This window comes from Simochromis diagramma, unplaced genomic scaffold, assembly GCF_900408965.1.
Source record: "Simochromis diagramma unplaced genomic scaffold, fSimDia1.1 OVJJ01000663.1, whole genome shotgun sequence".
In the NCBI taxonomy this organism is placed as follows: domain Eukaryota; kingdom Metazoa; phylum Chordata; class Actinopteri; order Cichliformes; family Cichlidae; genus Simochromis; species Simochromis diagramma.
Window position 1 is genome coordinate 894775 of NW_024387049.1, and position 22495 is coordinate 917269.

The 22495-nt window shown below is 41.9% G+C and overlaps 1 protein-coding gene across 6 annotated transcripts in view; it reads left to right on the forward strand.

Annotated features, from left to right (window-relative positions):
- The window catches only part of rnf220a (ring finger protein 220a), a 164313-nt gene extending 148469 nt beyond the window's left edge, over positions 1 to 15844 (forward strand). For 2 of the 6 annotated variants that reach the window (XM_040044966.1, XM_040044967.1), the window contains exons 12-14: positions 4742 to 4853; positions 8842 to 8916; positions 13897 to 15844. In XM_040044966.1, coding sequence (XP_039900900.1) covers positions 4742 to 4853; positions 8842 to 8916; positions 13897 to 13968 — 259 coding nt within the window. In that variant the 3' untranslated portion in view covers positions 13969 to 15844. Of the gene's footprint in view, positions 1 to 4741; positions 4854 to 8250; positions 8422 to 8506; positions 8820 to 8841; positions 8917 to 13896 lie in introns of those variants that run through there. The other 4 variants (XM_040044965.1, XM_040044964.1, XM_040044963.1 and 1 more) reach the window with 4 other exon arrangements.
- The last annotated feature ends 6651 nt before the right edge of the window (positions 15845 to 22495 follow it).

The window sequence follows — 22495 nt, forward strand, 5'->3', positions numbered from 1 at the left end:
TTTTTTTTTTTTACAATGCTGGTGTTGGTGTGCGTTTCCATAGACACGACACTCTAGCTGAGGTTTTAGTGGCCACCAGGAGCAGAGCATGGCTTAATTTAAGTATCCATTTAAAGGAGGCCAACTAGCTGCTGAATGATTGCGCTGGAACAAGCAGTCAGCCGGCTGGCTGGAACAATTCCCTGCATCACTCCTCTCTGCTTACTATAAATGCACGTATTTGTGGAGCTTCTGTGCTCCTCCGTCCCCAAATGAAAATGAGATTTGTCTCCTTTCGTTACATTGATACATTGTGTGTCTGTGTGTGTGTACGCGTGTGTACGGTGCTTTGCACAGGGCAGCGTTAGTGAAATCTCTCTCTCTCTGATCCCAGATGGGTAATGATCTGGTCGCCTCCCGGGGCGTCCTCGTTCCTCTGCTCATTCCCCTGCAAGATAAATGAGCTCACACATACACACACGCATACATACACACGTACAGCGCCTGAGACGCTCTTTCCCCTCCAAGATAAATGGCCCCTCCAATGCCGCCAATGCGATTGCTGCCAAATTTGGTGCTCCAGCTGGAACAATGCGGAGAGATTTCCATGTGGTTTCTGCAAATAATTGAATCTGTCCTCAATTTGGAAGTGATGAAGCTAGATTTGTAACCCCCTCCTCCCCATCACCTACACGTACACATACACGCCGCCCAGCCTGTCTTCGTCTTTTTCCTCTCATTCTTCGCTTTATTGCTCTGTCGCTAAGCTGCATGTCTCTCGCTTCCTCCTGCTTTTCTCTTTCACATTTCTGTTGTTCGTTTCTTCCCGTCCCCTGTCTCAATTATTCTGAGGCACTTACAAGATGCCCCTTCCCCCCCTTGCCTTTCGCCATCTGAGGCCTACGCACATATATATTGGGCAGGGGAAATCAATAGTGACTTAAATGTTTTATCATGGTGTGTGAGTGTAGTTAAGGCCTCGGTTAACAGGGTGCAAAAGAGAACGATGCTGCTGCTGTTTTTTGTTGTTGTTGTTGTTGTTGTTTTTACAGCATGTAGATGTGAGAAGTTTGTGTCTCCACCTGGTTGATAAAATGTTTGCAATGTGCTGCAAAAAATTAATTACCGTCTAATTTTATCATTTCTATGTGCCTGTGTTGAGAGAGAAGCTGAGTGAGGCTAAAATGTAGGTAGACAGTAGATTAAGACACAGGGCTGATTGAGATAGATGGTAGAGATCTTCAGCTACGCACACGCACACACTCTAATAAAATGAGGAATAGCCCCACACAAGTTGGGGACAGAGCGCTAAATAGAGGGGAAGCAGAGCCATCAATCTGTCTCTGTCGGGCTTTCCTGCTTGCTTTTTTCACCACGGGGATGAGTCGAGATGAAAATGCATCGCTATTTCACCTTCTTTCACTGACATGCATGCACACACACACACACACACACCGTCCAAAAAGCCCCGTGGGGCAGTAAGCACATTGGAGCAGAGGCATGTTGTATTGATGGCAGTTCTGTTTCAGTATTTATTCTGGTTTCATGACTTTAGGCTCAAAGATCAAGGCCACAAGCTGAAACCTACCAAGCCTGGACCACATTGTATAAGAACGCACACACACAGTGTTGTTAACAATTAATATAATCATATGTAACATCCTCAGACGTGGACCCAACTCTACCAACAAGAGCTCCAACTGCCCCACTCACATCCTAAAATATGTAAGAAAATGATCGGGCTGCATCTCCTGCTGCCGCCTTCTCGTGAGAATTGGATGAACCCAGAATCTGCGTTTCTTCCTTTTCTTGTATACTTCATTTTTTTCCACAGTGCCTGTTTTTGAGAACACATTGCCGTGTATATACATTACATGGTGGTGTTTTTGTCATGCGCTCTGCGTGTAGAGGTCTTAGGACTGTTACAGAAATGTCTTACCTTTCAGGTTGTAGCCCAGCCTAAGATGTTAATGTGTTTCTCTGAGTCCACATGATGTGTTTTCGAAACCTGGCTCCCAGAGTGAGATAAATTTTCTTATTCTGGCTCAGAGACTGAAAACCCCAGAGCCAGCTTAAACTCAAGGATTTTCACTTGTGCATGTTGCTCTGTAAGAGGCTGTTCATCTCCCTGCATGCCACATTTAGCCCCAGAGAGTTGTCTTTCCTTTTCTTGGCCCTGTGAAGTCATCCTGTTCCCTTCTTTACCTCCATTAAATCTCTGCACCTCCTACATTCCCCACCAACAAACACACACATAGACACACACACACACTCCCTCTCTAGATTTCCACAGCTGCATAAAGAAGATGAACTTGTTTTACCACAAAACAAAAATAAGTAGAAGTGAGCGGTTAGAAAATGACTTCTACACACTTGTTTGCAAAAGTAAAACTGTTTTTTGCTGGCTTGTTTCGTTTCGCGTCAAACAAGACAAGAAACCCTTTTGGAAGAGTTTTGTTTGCGACAGAGGACTTTACTGGAGCTGATAAAAAGAAAAAAGACGGCTTTGTTAGAGGGATGACTTCTGTCCAGCCCAGGGTCCACGGCTGCTTTATAAGCTAGAGGCTAATCAAGGCTAAATGGCTTTTTACAAGCTCGGTGCTAATAAGAGGAGAGGGTAAAGCAGTTTATAGGGCACCAGGGTGGCAAGTCAAGACAGGCCTTTACAAAGGTGGGAGGATGATGAGGTTACAGGAAAGAGTTAGTGCAGGTCAGCTTTTTTTCCACAGATCTGAAAGAGGGAATAGGGAAGGATGCTTTGCTGGTCCGGAAGCATTTCAACCACAACACGGCAAACAGTCATCCTGCTGAATCTTTAGCAAGACGAGTGCCTACGAGCTGCAGCGCTGCTGTTTTTAAGCCTGCTGTAACATCAGTCCAACCAATGATTTTCATGATCTTTTATTAGTATTTTTTTAAATAATAAAGCAATCCTTCACTGTACAAGCTACTAAACACAATTTCAGGGCCAAATGCAGACTTTCTTCATTGATGATCTAAGAGATATGAATTCCTTTTGGGAGAAAGAAGCCAAAACATTATTCGGTCCACTGTTTTTATCACTCTGTCATTCGTTCATCAGCTTAAATAAACTTATTGTGATATAATGCCAGAATCTCACCAAAGAGACCACAGACGTGGGTACAGTCTCAGGTTGAACCCCTAGAATTTTTTTCCTCTACTAAGCTTATCAGATTATCATGGAGGTATTTGAACAAGTCTGCTGATCACCACACAAACCTGAAATGTTTAATTTTAATTTAATCTTCAATTTAGTTTAAATGTTCAATTTATTTTAATGAGCTTGCTTGATGATGTGAATTCATGTAGATCTACCGGTGTGGTCCAAAAAATAGATTTTCAAAATCTCAGACGTTGAGAGGAAATTAAGTAAGTTGAGCCCCGTTTCCTTTCCCCTGTACACTTCCCCACTACTGTTTGAGTATGCAGCAAATGGAGCCATGTCCTAGGCCACACACACACACACACACACACACACACACACACACACACACACACACACACACACACACTCAGCCACTTACTGTGTTCATCTCTTCCTTCCTTCTGCTTGTCCTTCCCCATCCAGATCAATACCATAGATCAACTAGCTATCAGGCTGCAAAATGACCACATCACCATAAATACGCACACTGCTTATACCTCACACGCACACACACACACACACTCACACACACAACTATTGCATTTTACCAGAGAATGAGTGGATAGCTATAATAAACACCAGCTGGCTTGTGCGGCTCGTCTCCCTCCACCGAATCACTGTCATCATCATCATCGTTGCGGTCTGTGCGTCTTCCCTATTGATCTAGTTATCGCTGCTTCATATGCTGTCGGACAGTGTTAAACGCACATTTTCTGTTATCATGCTGCGCATTAATCAGAGGCCACTCACCGGTAGGGAGGACAGGGGATATAAGGAAAGAGAAAGTTGGAGGAGACGGGGATGAAGAAGCAAGGACATGTGGCGATGTGGAGATAAATACAGAGCCATGGTGATAGACTGGCATGGGTGAACATGGGAAGAGCTACAAAAACATAACAGAGAGGATGGACGCTGAGTGTGAGACTTAAAAGCAACACAATAAGATGTTTAAGCGAAAGTCTGCGACACGATGAGTCCTTTGAGAGTGCAGACGTGTTAAATAGAAGGATGTAAATACTCTGTTTGACCTGAGGAAGAAGAGAAGTCAGGAAGATTCAAAGAGGTCTTGTTGTTTATTGAGCTACAAGAAAGACAAAGCGTATCGACAAAGACTTTGACTTGAAACATGTTGTACTACACAGGAGCGTGCACAGGGCCCTAATCAGATGGTATAGAATGAACATGTGTAGAGAGTGATACATCTCTAGAAAGATAGTAGTCCATTAAATTCATATCATAGGATTTAACACAAATATACTGCAGGATCACAGTACAGTGATGTTGTACTGTGACTAAGGACAATGTTGTTGATGATAAAAGATGACTTTTTTCTTCTTCTTCTCCTTCTTCTTTTTCTTGTGTTCAGCACCCAGCAGATTCATCCAGCTTCCACTGTTTTGTGGAACTTTGAGACATTGTAGCATAAAATACTCTAAATCTCAATGTTCCTGTTTCCTAATGTTTATTTGTTTTTATTAAATGGAACTGAAAACACAACTGTACAATTCTTGTTACAAGAGTGTGAGAGAGTGGGCGCGTCATCTGTGGTGTAGACCTATACTTAAAACCTCTATCGTCTCTCTTGCTTGTTCCCAGGGTAACGGAGGAAGAGTCCACGGCAACCACCATGGAGGCCCTGAAGGCTCGAATCAGAGAGCTGGAGAAGCAGATACTCCGAGGAGACCGATACAAATGTCTCATCTGCATGGTGAGTATAGCGTTTACATGAGTGCTGTCTGCACGTCGAGCTTCAGTGGAAGTGTTGTGGCTTTGTCAGAAGGCAGCATTAGCATTTGTCGAACTGCATGTAGCACCATAAACATGTGAAACTGCGGTTGGGGGGGGGCTATAAACTGGCCTTCCACTTTATTAGGCCAGATACGTAGCAAGGGCTGATAAGGTCTGTCCCATGTCACAGGCTTATCTGAATACCAGAATGTGCTGTATTTTTGGGACAGTCAGTGCATTCAGTGGATGTAAGTAGCAACCACTGATCACTTTCTACCTTGAAGAGGGATTCAACCCTCTACCCTCACCTATTTTTTTTCAAGCAAACATAAATTAAAAATATACTCACTGTGGCCAGAGTGCTTACCTTGATATCTAGCTGCTCGGTTTGAGTGACCGATTTTTCTGTTCGATAATGTTTGTGTGTTTTACTATAGGTTGTGTACTTGTGCTGCAGAAATATGTGAAGCACCTGCATGTAGGGCTGTGCGATATGACCAAAATCTCATATCCCGATATAAGAATTCTATCGTCCCGATAACGATATAAATCACAAAAATGTAACATTTTCTGTAAATTCTGTGAATCTCGGGCAGCTCGTCTTGCAGGAAGTGTTTCCAGCTGGGCATCGTGTAGCTGGAGTCGAGTGTTTTAACCGATGCATGAAACGATACATTTTTAGACATAAGTTGTAACGGCCACCGCTTTCTTTGTGAGTATTTATTACACGGCGTGCTGCGGGGAAAAGCCTGTTCTAACGTTTGAGTCTAAGGTTTATTTTTTAGCACCTGGCGGCTCTGTTTTTTACTTCTCACCCGTAAATAATCTGCTCTTTCACGTGATTCAGTTTATTTTGAAAAGTCTCAACAGGATCTTGAACTTTATTGTGAAAGGTTTATGTGGAACATAAACAAGCAGACATGTGATGGTGTTACCGTCGTTGTTGCTAACCACAACGCATAAAAACAGGCGCTTGTCCGTCTGTAGTGTGGTTATATTAAATATAAGAGAAAGAGAGAACTTTAAGAAATTAATATAGCCACTACAGTGACCATCAAAACGATGAAAAAATATTGCCGTAAACAGTTTATTTTGCGACACCACGAAACAAACGATAGCGTAAAATGAAACGATAGACGTTTTTATATCGTCATCCGATATCTATCGTTATATTGAACAGCCCTACCTGCACGCATCTCATTTCTGCTCTTCGTGGGAGCATTTTCACTGTCCCGAGTGCTGCTGGTGTTGTGTTGCTGTTGTGTTGTGGCCCTTTGCATGGCTTTGCAATTTGGCACGATTGTCTGCTATCACATTTCCAGAGCGAATCATTTTTCTTATCATGTCATGCTTCATCTCAGGAGCACAGAAATATGTGTATGTTCAAATTCTGAGATAGCGCCCTGACTGTGCTGTGCACAAAGCAGGTTAAATCTGTGAAAAATGTGTCGAAGTTTGGCTTTTTAGGTGAAAAGACACTCCTGTACGTCACAGCTTGTATTGATGGCTGATTGGACCTTACAGATCAATAGTTAAAGCCATGAGGGACAATATAGAGGTCCATCAGACACTTGAGATGCAGTTGCGCCTACACCTCACATCAGTGTTTGTGTACCCCCACTTTGTGTCAAGTACCCACCCTGTCATTCTTCAAGCGTGTGGACAGTGCAGCGTCGGCATCCTGTGCTTGCTGCGTGTGTGTGTGTGTGTGTGTGTGTGTGTGTGTGAGAGAGCCTGTTGGTGTGTATGCATGTGAGGCGGGTAATTACCAACGCCTGCGCTTCCTAAAGGTCGCTGGGTGCCTGAGGTGACACGGAGGGCAAGGCACAGCGATCGATCACTCACTGCCCCATGAGCACACAGCTCTTCTCTGCTCATCTGTCACTGTCCCTCATCTGTTTTACGCACACACACAAACACACACTAAGCCATACAGAGAAATACAAATATGTCTACACACACACACACACACACACACACACACACACACACACACACACACACACACACACACACACACACAGGCCTCTTCCATCTAATCTGTCTCTGTCTGTCTTTAACCTGTCACTGGGCTCCCTCCCTGTCACTGGGTCTGATCTAAATGTCATCAGATTACTCTCACTAACTGGCAGATTTTGAAGCAGCTGGAGATTCCACCGCATCAAGTAGATGCACAAACACTTTGAGCAGATGTATGACTCAGTCTAAACGCCACCGCTGTCACCTCTACACCGATATTTCTGCAAATATTTCTTACTCATATTTACCTTCTGATTGTCTGGTGGAAATGCTCGCCCTCTGTATCAAGTTGACTCAAGTTCTCTGTTAGCCTTTACTGATGCTGAGGTTATCTCAGTGATGCAGCTCAGCACTATCTGTGGGTTTCTACCCCCATCTATTGGTCATTTTAGGGCAAGGAACTTAAAATGTGCTTTAAGATTGTCCTAAACTACTTTTGGAAATTCAATATATTCAGATATTTAAATATTGAGATATTTCAGTTTTAAAGTAAGGTTGTTGATGGGCTTGATTGCAAATATTTAGACTGTTTGAAGACTACTTAGATGTACTTAATGTCTGTTTCCATATAAGGAAATTTCAACGACATTTAAACATGCCTGAATTTTCAGATTAGCCAGTGTAGTATTGCTCTTTGCTTAAGCTGGGTGACTGTAAGAGACCAAGTTTAAAAAATACTACAAGGACATATTTATCAAAAGAGCGTTTACAAGTAAACCGATAAATAAGACTGTAATGTGAGCCTGGTTCTGTTGGAGGTTTCTTCCTGTTAAAAGGGAGTTTTTCCTTCCCACTGTCACCATGTGCTTGCTCATAGGGTTTTGGCTGATTGTTCGCGTTTCTCCGTTATTATTGTCGGGTCTTTATATACATGTAAAGCACATTGAGGCGACTGTTGTTGTCATTTTGTGGTATATACATAAAACTTAGCCCATTCTTCCATTAGCAATGTCAGTGAAGGGTCAGCATAAAAAAAGCCATTTATTTTACATTCACGCCTCAGTTGCACTTTCAGAGTGTAAATGTTTCTTCGCACTTGTAAAATATAACCAATGAGCTAAAACTCCTGAAGATCCGAGCTTTTCCAGTTGACTTAGCATTTTAGCCTAGTTGTCAGCTATCCAATCAAAGGTGGAAGAAGTTGTATTCAAAGCCTCACTTTACTTTCTGGCTGTCATTAGCACACACGGTGATGTTTGTGTGGGTTTGTGTTTGTCCACACGCGTCTTCTGTTGCTCTTTGGTGTATGTGTGTGCGCGATCAGTACAAGCCTGGCTCTGTGATTAGCTGCCACCTTTCGCCCCCAACCTCTCCTCTCCAACCCCCACCTCTCCCTCCTCCTCCTCCTCCTTCCGCAGAGGAAGCCTGCTATCCAGTCAGGCGCGGAGCTCAAGAGCATAGGGGCCAATGAGGTCGGAGAGAGGCAGCCTAAGTCCCTCCCCCTCGGCCTGTATTGCCTGTACAGGGGCCTTGTGATTGGTGGCTACAGCAGCGGCATAAAGAGGCTCCTCCCACAGCCCTTACGGAGGGTAAGGCACTCCCTCCCTCCTTACCTCCTCCGCTCCTCTTCCCACCCTCACCTCATTCCTCCCTCATCTCTCCATTCTTTTCCAGAGGGAAAGAAAAGGACGCCCAGCAGGGCTCGTTCACGGCTTCCTCCCTCATCTCCCCCCTCCCTGCCCGTTTCCCTCTGTCTCTGCCCGTTGCCTGGCCGATGTCGTGTTTGTGCACGTGTGCGTGTACGTTTGTGACCCGCAGATTGCCGGTTCAATTTCCCATACGCTGCCTTGCTCAGTGGTTCTGTGGCTGCTGGCTGTCTTTCCGTGGTTAGTGATTTCATGCTGTTTGTCGGTCAGGGATTGTGTAGCGTTACTTGTTTGTTGCTAGCTAAAGTGAGTGTCCCGTGAATCCGATGTAGTTTACATTTTTTTTTTTTTTTTTTTTTATAGGACTCCTACACGATGCCGCTCACCTCCATCCAGTGCTGGCACGTCCACTGTGAAGAATGCTGGCTCAGGACTCTGGTACGCTCAAACTCACACACTTCATCTCACTCGCACACACACTCAGTGCTGCGGGGCAAGTCCTCATGACATGCAGTTATTGCGGCCTCATTTCATAGTCAGTGAATTTTTCTCTGTATTCATGCCCCGTAGGGAGGAACTAAAATGGAATGTTCCCCAAATGACCCGTTCTCTCTCAGCACGCTCAGTGCAAACACTTGTAGCCTCAGTCAGGGAAAGGCTTAGATGGAATGGTCCCCAAAAGGCTTGTTAAAATGTTGGAATAAAGTGGTCAACTTCAGCCTCCACTGGCTTCTATGTACTGCCTTAGGTCTACACACACACACACACACACACACACACACACACACACACACACACACACACACACACACACACACACACACACACACACACACACACCACACACACACGCCCCTCCACTGTGGTTTTGCTGGTTATTAGTTAGTCTAATATATTCAGTAGTGTGCAGTTAGCTGTTGCTAATGTGGTAAATGGAGCGCAAAAGAAAATAGTGTTCCTACAGCTGGAAGGGTAAACAGAAGGGTAACAGCTTTCTCTGATGTCTTTGCTCTTATCGCCTCTTTTCCCTCCATGAAATATCTGATGTTGTCAATGTTCTCGTCTCACCTTGTTTCCCCTGCCGCCCTTTCCCCATGAAGCCTAATTGTACTCATCAACATACCCACAGGCCCGTCCCACCTGGAAAACGATCACAAATAAGCTGATCATTAGTGCCACATCATTGTATACAGTATTAGTTGCATCAGTGTCCTAAAAAGTTTTATTTTTAACTTCATTGAATGATGTAAAAACATTGATTGCTGGAATATTTTGACTAACCCTAACCCTGGGGAAGATGTTAAACTTGAGTACACCTTAGCCAGTACACTATTTATACAATTTTGAAGAACTTCCTGAGTAACATCTGGGTTAGTGTGCAGACAGCCTTGCATCAGCAGTCCTAGGGTTCTAATCGAAGCTGTCTTCTTGAGTCTTTACGAGTCTAAAGCATCTCGCTGGTGTTTTGAATGAAGAGAATCACCTTCAGTTTATAGATGCAGTTTCAAATCTCTAAAACTCTTCACACTTTGCTCAGTTTATCCTTTTTGGGCTTAGGCAGGCTGCTGATTGGTGGACCAGCTACCACTGTCTGCATTCGATTCAGTGTGTTAAACCATGTGACATCGTCTATGTCAGGGGTCAGCAACCTTTAACACCCAAAGAGCCATTTGGACCCGGTTTTGACGCAAAAGAAAACACTGGGAGCCGCAAATACTTTTTGACATCTAAAATGAAGATAACACTGTATATATTGTTTTTTACCTTTATGCTTTGTGTGAACAACTAAGGTGTGCTGCTTATGAAATCCATAAAGTGCTACAGAGAAAATTACATTTTATTTATGTAATTAACACATTTTGAACTCTTAAAGAAATATAACAAAAGTAAAGACACCCAGCTGAACTAAAATGATCCATGTAGCAAACAACAACTGTTGTGAGTCGCCACCCTCATATCGCCTTTGGGCTTGTGGAGCCTTGACCTGACTTTTAAAAAATAATTGGAAAAAAAGCGCTATGCTGCTAAAAGATGAAAAATAGATATTTGCAAAATTCTGCCTAAATATGTATTTTACCTGGTTTATGTGTGTGGCGGGGCGTGGTCTGCAGCACCGCTGCAGGAGAGGCCGACGCACCTGAGTGGCACCCTGCAATCACGCCTCGCCACCTTAACGTCTGTGCTCTCTATGCTGTTGTTGGTATGTGTCGGGCTGAGAGCTGCAAAGCTACAGCCGGCTGTATGCGTACAGCAACCGTGTGTGTAAAGTGTTCAAAAAAGACATGCTGAAAAGCATGTTGATGGAAACATCGTCGGGTCTGCCGTGATATGTTTACAATGGGACTTCTGCTCCTGAACCTCTGCGCACAGCGTCTGCAAATCGGAGCTGTACGAAGTCACTTTCATCTTTACGCAGGACTGTAAGCTGTCATCTGTGAGGCGTGAGCGGTGTTTGTTTTTAACATAGTTCACGGTGGAGAATAGCTGCTGACATAATGTGGATCCGAAGATCCATAATTGGCCTACCTGGGGTTGAAAGTCTCGATAAATGCGCGGCGTTTCGGCGGGTACACCGGCTTCTGCGAGTGTGACGCTTATTTTGAGCGATGAAAAAATAATAGAATATAATTTTATTTTTATATTTCAATATCACAATAATCTTCCAATTTAGAACTACAAGTTAAAAAAGAACTAGCATAAATAAAATACACTTCAGCTAAATACTTCTAATTTATTTTCCCAAACCACACGGAGCCGCAGTATAAGGACAAAAGAGCCGCAGGTTGCCGACCCCTGGTCTATGTCAAGGACTGAATGGAGTAGACTTTATTTTTCCAGGGATTATGATGAATGATGCATGGGAATGTCTGATGACTATTTCAGCCTTGTATGCAGCTATACATTTTAAATGTGGTGTTTCTGAAATGGTTTGGTCCAGTAGAATAGCTACATGATAGCAGATAAAAGCAACATAAGCTAATGGTCCCAACCATTACCACCCTTATTCATGCTAATGAGTACGAGCAGAAAGGCAGTCTGGGCCTGATTAATAAATTAGTTAGCCTGCTTTCTAATTCTTCTGTTATTAATTGCTCAAAAGAAAGCACTCCATTGTTTCCATCTGCAGCGTACCTGTGTTTTCTGTGTAGGTGTGTGCACAGACGTGCATCCTGCCACTGCTGGTTTAATGTATGGGGAATTAAAGTCATAGCCTGGAGACAGCTATAAAACCGGGAGGGCCAAACTGATCAAAGTAAATGCCCAGGAATCTAGTTAACGTCAGCCCAGCCTCTTACCACTTTAATGAGCGAGGCAGCTGGAGCACAGTGTAACAGGCACACACCCATGCATGCTCACTGCCCACAGTAAACAGCAGAAAGCTTTGACGGGCCTCCAAACAAACAGAAGTGCTCCCTCAACAGAGTATCAATAAAATCGCTTAAATTACACTTAGTTAAATTTATAATATTAAACAATGCTTTGATACGTGATTTATGAGAGGTATTTCTGAAGAAAATGTTCATTACTTTTTAAACCATTCCAAACTCCTCTTCTTTCCATTTTTTCCCCCCATACACCCCGCATCCCATCTCTTCTTCTTCACTCTGGACTTTTTTTTAGTAATGTGGAGCAACATATCCTCTTAGTATGTGACATCTGTCACTCCCAAATCACTCCCATCTAGGCCCTTAATCGGTACACCTGCTTTAAAGAGTTTATTCAGGCGCTTACAGGAATTGAAGCCTATAAATCCTCGGGGGTCAGAGGTACATTTATGCTGACCGATTAATGTTTCAAAAGTGCACAAAATACAAACGAGATCTCCAGATTGTGTTGGACCCATGTCAGATGTTACACCCTACGTTTGTGTGCCGTATACTAAAGTCTCAAAGTCTCAGTTCGCAGTTTAGAGACTGATTAAAGCACCAGATAGTTTAGTAAAAGGTGATGAGCAGTTTTGTTATGTCTAACAGTATTCAAAATGTCATTCACTGTTTCCCATACATCATCATACATTGTGGGCCATATACAGTCCAATTTGATCTTAAACAGGCCATATCAATGAAAGACATTTAAATAAACTAAGCTCTTAGATTCAAAGAAGTGCAGTTTCAACATTACAGCTCAGTTTTCCTACGTGATTAATATGTAAAATTACAGGAAACATTACCGATTTTTTTTTTTTTTTTTTAAACTGTGGACCCAGTCTTTAAAACAAAAAGACATTGCTGTAGTAGACAGTTTCTGTCCTTGTATTAATTTTTTAACTGTTACTTAACTACTTTGGTGTGGTATGAATGGCCACGGGGGAAGTCTTTATCAGTGGGAAACACTATACTACAGTTAAAAGTTCAAAATCTACGCACGCATTCACAGTTTTCAAAGCCTTCCGGTGGGGCAGATTAGAGTCTCCTGGTCCCCAGGCCTTATTTTTGACACCCCTGCTATACATGGACTTTACCTGAGCCTCTTTGCTTGAGAGAATGACACTTTCAGAAAGTGACTGAGTAGTAGACCATTCGCTTGATCTTACTTTGAAGGTAATGTAGCTGTGAGTGTTGGGCCTTCAGTCTCATGTTTTAATCGTGCTTCTGTTGTGGTGGTTTCCTTAAAAAAGTTTGTCCCATGTTCACATACTCCAGTTTGTCTGTCTTGGACTGCAGCTGACATCGGGTGGAGAACTGATTCATGAGCAGCCATGCCAACCTTATGAAGCTCGGCAGCAGAACAAGGAATAACATCACCAGCTGCGGTCCAAGACGCTGGAGTCGCTCAGTTATTTATTATCACAACACCAGCCAACCACCCCCACCCCCCCATCATCTACAACAAATAGAACCTAGATCTGTGGGAAACACAACGGGTGCATTTCACTTCTGATGTTAAGACTTTCCTCATAGCAATGACATCATATAATCCTTTCCTAGTTGACTCCAGCTGTGCCACTATTCTTCATTTGTTTATGGTCTGTTTTTGGCTTCTTTTCTTTTTTCTTGCGTCATTAAGTGTAAACTCAGCACAGTGACTCTGTCAGAAAGGGATGCGCCTGCAGCCAGCAGTTGTTGGCCAGAGTTGGTGCGGGAAAGCAACAGGGATTTAGGACAGTGGTGAGACCACCCATTCAGAATCTTGTTATGCTGTCAGCCCTGTGTTGCATATTATCACCTGCTGCTTTACTGCAGATGGCACACTATCAAAGCAGTGCAGAGGGAGAGGAAGAGGGCAGAAGGGGAGGCAAGATGTGCAGCAAACAGGTTTAGATTCACACAGGAGGAGGAGGCAGTAAGAGCACTGGGTAACTTGTATTGAACTTCATGCTCATAGTCCCAAATCAGCAGAGTGAGCACTTCATTGTTATGTCTGTTGGTACATTTTTCTGAGCTACCAAGCTAACTGTTGCTTGTCTGTCCATCACAGGGAAACAAGAAGCTGTGCCCACAGTGCAACACCATCACCTCACCCGGAGACCTGAGGCGTGTCTACTTGTAAAGAGCACAACCCCTGCCTTTGTTCTTTCCAGTCCATTCTTCCATCTTGGATTTGTCTCCTTCCCCGTCGATCATCTTTAGTTCTTCTCGCTCTGTCTCTCTCTGTTGCGCGGCCTGGGTCAGCAGCTGCCAAGCCTCCACGACAGCTGTGTTTGAGACTGTGCCAGTTCTTCCAGGAGGGCGGCTTGAACAAATGACTAAGCAAGCGCACTTTGGCTGAATCTGACTATGGTCAGCAGTCTCCTGAGTAACCTGCGCAAAAAATAAAGGGGAGGAAAAAAAAGGGCCCGGAGACCTGCAGTCCCCAATTGCCAGCAGTTGTTTCCGCTGCCTCAATGACACAAGAACCTCTATAACTGTCTATAAAATAGAGGGATCTTACACTGAAGGACTAAGTCAGTGGAAACGCCCACTAAGACCTTGTAGCTTCACACTGCTGGAGGTGGACCTCAGAGGAACTTCTTAATACAGGATCTAACTCCCCTCCTCCCTGCTAGCTCTTCGGCAGAACTTCAGTGGTGCTGGATGGCGGGCTTCACCCTGATGACTCTAGAGAAAGCTTCTTTTCTTATTTTTGTTCACTATTGAAGAGACAAACTGATAGCTTGATCCAGCTGTTGCTTAAGAAAAATATAAATATAAGAGCCTGTCCACTAAAACTGAGCTTTCAACCAAACTGAGGAGCCTCACAACCTTGAAAAGGAGTTTGACACTCGCCCTACTCGTCCTCCTCTCCTTCTTCTTCTTCTTCTCTTCACAAGCCCCGCCCTTCTCTCTTCCCCTCTTTTGTGGTGTTCTAGTGCAGTAAACCAAATTTTCTCCTCCCCCTTACAAGATGCAGTGCAAGCACATGTAATATAGTTCTATGTATGTTTACAATGTTGGGTGTAAATTACATAGACACACACACACACACACATATACACACATGACCATCAGAAGATACACACAGAAATATATAATATCAAAATCCAGTTTTTTGGTTGGAAGGGGTTGGGGGGAAAAAATGGCTGGAATAAAAGAAGCCTTCTGTATTTTTTAAAAAAGAAGAGATCCTTTGAAAAATCCGTTGACGTTTTATTTGACTGTACAGGAATTTAAAGAAAAATTGTAAGTAATAATAAACTACTCAAACTAGATGGTCAAGATTTAGGTGGTGTAATTTTTCTGCAGAGTACCTCAGAGAAAGGTAGATCTGATCTCGGTGTGCGGACAAATGTTGTGTTAGTTTTATTAAATGGAGAGATTCCCGTTGTCCAAGAGTTCCCGCAAACAAGCAGAACTGTGGAACTGCTCTTTAGTTCACATATTGTCCAGCTGAGCTTTTTCTTTTTTAACCTCTACTTCTGCTTCATGCTAATTGGAATAACATGCTGAGATCATATTCTAGAAGTCTTATTTTTTGTTTGTTTGTTTGGTTTACCCCTACATGTCTCAAAAGAAGCTTTTTCCTCCCACATTGTTCTCATTCTGCTATGCTGCAAAAAAAGAAAACAACTTTAAAAAAAAAAAAAAAAAAGGTCCTTGAAATGGCAAATTCCCAATGGGCAGAAAAGTCTTTGGAAAACAAGGATGGCCAATGCTGAACTGGCAGCCTCCAGGAACCCACAACCTCCCCCCTCCCTCAATGGCAGCAGCATCAGCAGCCAAGGTGGTGGTGTGCTTTGTGTTTGTAAAGCTATGTATTCTGTGCCGTCTTTATTGTTGTAAGAAATAATGCAAAAAAAAAAAACAAGAAAAAATAAAATTTCTCAAAATTCCACGACTGGTCCGTTTCATGCAGCCGGGGGTGGTGAAGTAAGACGTGTTTAAGAAATGTGTTCATTGTTCATTCGTTCATTGTTCGCTGGAAAAATCAATAAAAAATGGGACAAAGATGCCAGAGACGCATTGTGAATGTGTTTTGTAATAAGACTTTGTGTCTCATTGTCAGTCGTAGCTTTTAAGTGGATCATCGTCCACTATAAAAAAAAAAAATGCAAAAGGCACACAGCTTAAAAAGAGGAAAGTGAAACAGCCCGAGTTGGTCAGGCCTGATATTTGAGGACACTTCTGCTGAAGAAACTTGATTTTGGCTTTTCCACTTTGGTTTAAATGTCTCAAACACGTCCTTATAGGATATACTGGACAGAAATAAAGAGTGCTGTGATGCTACGCTGTTCCATTCACACTGAACTTGCTGATTTAAAAGACGTCCCAAAGATGGAAAAACTGCACAAGAGAGTCAGAGTGAAATTGTGTGTTGTAGATTCTTGGAAATGGTACATGTCCTTCCCATTTGTAAGCTACATTTTGAATTTAATTAAATACTCGTAAATGTCAGTTTCCCCAACATGACTTTCTTTGTTTTGTTTTTTCATTTTCCTCACTGGAGCTTGTGGACGTGCCTAGGAAATAAGTCAAGGTTTTTGTTTTGACAGTCTTTTTGAGCAAATGATGCAGCTCTGCAGAGTAACCTGAAATGTCAGACCAACCTCATGTATCTGCTGAGGTCATAGTTTCCAACTTGTTTTGGGACACTTCCTCAGACATTTCGGTCCATATCGACATGACAGCATCACACAGCTGCAGCACATTTATCAGTTGCACATCTTTGATATCAATCTCCAGTTCCTCCACATTCCAAAGGTGTTCTATTGGTTTGGTATCTGGTGATGGTGGAGCCCATTTGAGTACAGAGAACTCATTGTCCTGTTCTAGAAACCAGTTTTAAACGACTGTATGACACAGCATGTTGTCTTTCTGCAAGCGACCATCAGAAGAAGGATCTACTGTGGTCATAAAGGGTCACCAACAATGCTAAGGTAGGCTGTGGCATTCAAGCAATGCTCAGTTGGTACCAATGAACCCAAAATGTGCCATGAAAATATTCGGACACCACGACACTACAACCACTACAGGCACAACTATTTTTTATCCTGTCTCCCTCCCCCATCCCCAGCCGTTTGCACGCATGGCTGCCCCACCCTGAGCCTGGTTCTGCCACAGCTTTTTTCCTGGTAAAAGGAAGTTTTGCCTTGCTTGCTGATTTGGTTATCTCTATTATTATTGTAGGGTCTTTACATTGAGCTGACTTTGCTGTGTTCTGGCATTATCTTGTACATAAAATTGAATTGAATAAAATAGCATGGATCAATACTTTCATGTTGTTCACACCAAATTCTGACTCTACTATCTGAATGCTGGAGTGGAAATTGAAACTAATCAGATCACCCAATGTTTTTCTAGCCTTCTATTTCCCGTTCTTAGCTGACAGGAGTGGCACCCAATGCGGTCTTCTGCTGGTGCAGCCCATCTGCTTCAATGCTCGGTGTGTTATGCAATCAGAGGTGCTCTTCTGCATACGTTAGTTGTTACTTAAATCGTTTTTCTTCACCATTCATATGCTTGGTTTGAATTTTAGCAGGTGTTTTGGCGATATCTATGTGCCTAAATGTATTAAGTCGCTACCTTGTGATTGGGCACTAAGATATTTACATTAAGAAGTACATGTGCAGATGTATTTAACAAAGTGGTCACTGAGTGCAGTCATCCAACAATGTCAAATTCAGTTTACAGAATTTTAAGCAAACTTGTCCATTTCTGACATCCAGTAGAGCCGGGATGTTCTGACACTCTGGAACTAGAACAATCTGGAATGGGATTGTGGTACCTTCAATTAAAAAGAGATTAAATCCGATTGGCAGTATAATGCATGATTCCGTTGAGTAAGTTAATTTTTTATGTGTTGCGGCCTGGCTTTCTTTTTGTTGGCCATTATTAGGAAAATAATGTCCTCCCACAGTGCTACATACACCCACAACACATCTTTTTTTCATTTCCTCATTGCTGTGATGCCTTCCTGATTCAGACGTCAATGCAGATGTGGTTGTGTGTTTAACGTAAAAGTAATTTCAATTGCAAGTTTCACCAAAAACATTAATGACAAGCTGTTCATAGGAAGTTTTACATTTTTTAATATATAGTTAATACTAGCATTATTTTTTAGCCAACCAAAGTCCAGAAAACAGAAAGGAAAAATATTGCTTTGCTGCTTATTTATGCAATTATTACAAAGGAACCTGGCATGTTGCATACAGATGAAAAATATGGTTCAGCAAAGGCAGAGATTTTTTTTAACTCGTTGTTCATATTACAGTGCAAGTCTAGCTGAATTCTTTGACTTTGAAGGAGTTGGAAAAGCCCAGAGCCATGCAATGCTATATTTCAGTTTTTTACTTTCAGTAAATTTGCAAGAATTTGAAGCAATCCTTTTTCACTTAGTCGTTATGGGGTATTGTTTTTCACATTTTGAGGTGAAGCAGGAATTTAATCAATTTTGGAATAAGACTGTAACATGACAAAATGTGAAACAAGTGAATACTGTGTGGATGCACTTATCTTTTTAGACTGAGCTTAGCATTTTGGCCATTTGCCTTGTCGGTATTTTGAATCCAGATGTGGCCATTCCTGCTCACATGGTAGCGAACTGTCAATCACAAAGACGGCCCATCCTAAAGCTTACCTTTCCAGACTCACTGTAACGGGGACTGTAATTCACAATAAAGACTTGAAACGAGAGTCTTAGACCATAAACCCATCAGGAAGATGTTTACTGAGGTCATAGTCTTTCTCTGGCACACATCCTGTTGCCACTGTCTTTTACACCACATGCATTAAGTCTCTATATTACTATTTACTCACCAGTTTTCTTACCAGCATATGTTTGACTAATGTTTGATTTTGAAACACTAAGCAAAGCCCGAGACATAACTTCCCTGTGTCACACTGTGACATCGTGTAACTCTGATAAGCACCACTGTTTGCTAATGTAAGGTTGCAGTGATGAGGACAGGCTATTTTTTCAGGTAAAAGAGAACAGGAAGACAGCATTGCCATCTAGAGGTCTTTAACAAGCAGTCTCTCAATAAAACTCCACATAATCTCACAGCTATAAGCAGATTGCCAGATGGGGTCCGTGTGCTTTGGGAAAATGTGTTTCTGTGTGTGTGCCTGCATACCCTTATTAAACAGTGTTACAAAAACCAACCTTACCAAACATCAGAGCTTATTCAGCAGTCGCCTGTAACATTAATTAGCTAAAATTACAACAGCATGGTCTCTATTAAAGCCCTTTGGTGCTCAGATCTCTGTCCAAGCCTTAACAAAAGCAGTATTTGCTTTCTCTTACCCTGACCAAGGTGAGGCCTTATTAGACACATCCCCGAGCCCTGCCCAGTAAGCGCCTCTGTAAATGCTGTCAGATGTTAATAGAGTTGTAATGTATGAGCGGCAATCACAGCAGGATATAAGCATTGTAAAATATTATGTTAAAATGCTCAACTTCAGCGACTCTTAATGTAATTAAAATCAGGAGTGTAACTGTATGCTCTAGGTTTCTGCTACACTAACCAGAATCACAGTTTTTTCACCACTTATTTGTGGTGAAATAAGTGCTATTAGTTAAATAATTCAAACAGATCAGTCATATTAAAAAACAGACAAACTGTAAATATTGAAAATAAAGTTTTCCAGATTAGTAGTCAGAAATGATGAAACAGGTGGAGCATGTTGGGTGGAGCCTGTATGTTTAAGATGACAGTGTCTTTAGAGCTGTTCAAGGCCTTAGGAAATAAAGTGCCTTTAAGTGTCCCCAAGGAATCTAATAATTTAATTTGAAAAGAATTATTAGAATGCAAAGTAAGTGGCTTAGTTTCCAAATAACTGTGTATTTGTCCAGGGCTGCATTTGAACTCATAGGACATGACAAGAAAAAGAGCATTTACTGACCCTTACTGTAAGTATACTAGATCCAAACTACAGCCTTTGACTCATTTACTAATGCGGTGAATCCACAATGGAGTTGTTAACTGTGACATGCACAAATTAGAAATGTAAGTTGAACCAAAAGTGGACCTTTCAAGAAGATCCTAACAACCCAGGACTGGCTTAGAAAGAAGAAATAAAGGCTCGTGGAGTGGCCTATAAAGAAGGCCACATTTCAGTGAGGTAAACAGTTGCGGGAGGATCGTTCTGTTATTCTACAGCATCTTATGAACTAAACTGTATTGCAGCCACCTTGGTAAAATCTGGTAATACATCAAAACAAGACCAAAAATGTCTTTCTGTGTTTGTGTTTCTGTGCATTTGTTAAACTGTTGCCTGTATTAAATCTATAAAAATGTCTCTTGGAGATGTAACAGCGTGTATCCTGTGCAGGCACAGAATATTGACATTTTATAAACACACATGCTCAGACTTGATCAATGAGACCTCTAACAGTACACTCCATGCTGTCTCTTCTGCCCTGGACCCATACATCACATGTGCACAGTGAAAATCCAAGCACACATACACACACACACACACACACACACAAGCCCGTTCAGCTATCTTAGTGAGGACCTCCATTGACATAATGGTTTCCCTAGCGCCTTACCCTAACCCTAACCATTAAAAGTGAATGCCTAACCCTAACCCTATACCTAACCATAACCTAATTGTAACCCTGACAGTAAAGCCACATTTTGAGCATCAAAAAGGCCTTCAAACTTGTGAGGACCGGTGAGTGTGTCCTCACAAGTGACTGTTGGTTCTCAGAAGTATAGTAGAATGCAGATTTCGGTCCTAACAAAGATAGCTAGACAGGAACACACACATACAGTGTTTAATGCAAACTATATATTGATTGAATGACTAACTTACTCTGTGTGAGTGAAGAGAATGCTGCTGGCCACTTGACATAGACAGTCTGTGTGTGTGTGTATGTGTGTGTGTGTGTGTGTGTGTGTGTGTGTGTGTGTGTGTGTGTGTGTGTGCGTGCGCGCGCGCACGCACATGTGTGTGTTTAGGTCCAGGTAGGGTGCCAGAGGTCGCAGGAAATCTATCAAAAAGGCGCCTGCTGGAAGAGGCAGGAAATTGAACGAGTTGACAGAAGAACCCCCTCAAGGCTGGTTTACAGTCATTAGAGCCATTTACCAAATCAGCCAGCCCCACCCAAAGCCACTAGCTCTGTTCCCATGGTTTGTATGTCCTTTTCTTGTTTTGCTGTACAGTATAACTGAGCTGGGACCAAACCAAAGACTTTGTAATATAGCCTGTGACTAAGGGTGTAAGTCACTCTGTAAATCAATGGAATTTAATACTTATTTATGTACTTTACTTGAAATTAAAATTAAATTATGTCTACATACAAATACTTGAAGGTACGTGCACTACAATAAAGGGGATAACAAGTCAGGTTTTCACAGGAAACAAAGAATGAATTACATTGTAAGAAAATTTGTAAGTAAGAGTAAGTAGAGCGTAACTAATTTTAAGTACTTTAATTTCCTTCTGATTTTATGGGAAAATACCCAGAAATTACGGAAGGTTAAGCGACTTCATAATATCTGAAAATCTACAGCGTGTTTACTGGGGAAATATTGTTTTTCCATTAAATGAGAAAGAAATGACAGTGCTTAAAATTACATATAAGACTACTTAAATTTAATTACAGTATAATTATTTCTTTGTGTCCTTGTCACCCCCTTATTCGAGTGTGCCTAGCTTTAAGTATCTGCATGAAAATATAATTACATGACATGACGTTAGTCGTAGGATGTATTACAAAGTGTTGCCGTCTGTGTAATGAAAAATGAAACTTAGGTGTAAAAATAGGCAGGTTTAGACCCTGTTTGTGGGATTGCTCAAGCCCCCTCAAATTTAATCTGAGCACCCCTAAAAGTACCTGTATTAATAGTACTAATAATAAAGCATTTTAGTGTTATTTTCTGACATTGGCTAACTTGTCCGCTGACAGCAGTACAGGATAGAATGAAAACAGGTTTTATGTCCAGTATTGTTGATGTCATGATGTTACAGTACACTCACAGCAGCGTGGCTTGTCATTAACAGCATTAATAGGACTTTGGTTGCTGTAGCATTTCATGACACTAATCAGTCATGCAGATTTAAAACACACTTTGACTGAAATATAGCAAAAGTTCAAAGTGTTCTGATAATGTGGGCACGTTGCTGTGACTTATAGAGTGTGTGTTTATTTTTATTCGTTCTTTTAACCTTTAGCTAACATAGCTTCAATCACTAGAAATTATTAATTTTAACCTTCTGATCCACTAGTCAGCTGGTATATCAGGAGTTGCCTGCTGTACTTTATTATTTTAGTTTGTTACAAATTTCTATTCCCAGAAATTCAGTTTCAGTTTGTTTGCACTACAGCTCCAGATCCAGGTGACAGCAAGTCAAAAAGATGTTACCTGTCAGTGTCCCCATTCAGCCCCCCCATTCCTAAAATCTGTCTATGTATATTTGGTGAACTGCCTCCATTTTTTAAGGCAATTAAATAGCTATTTATGCATGTTTCTCATTTTATCTGCTTTGCCCCAAATATTTATTTAATTTCTTATTCATTTCTTATTTCTTTGGCTCAGTTTTGATAGCTAAAGGTTCCACACTAAAGCTGGTTGAAATTGAAATCTTTGATTATTCACTCTGAATTATTCTTAGAAAATACAATGGGTCATCCAACCAATTAGGTTGCTTTTGAA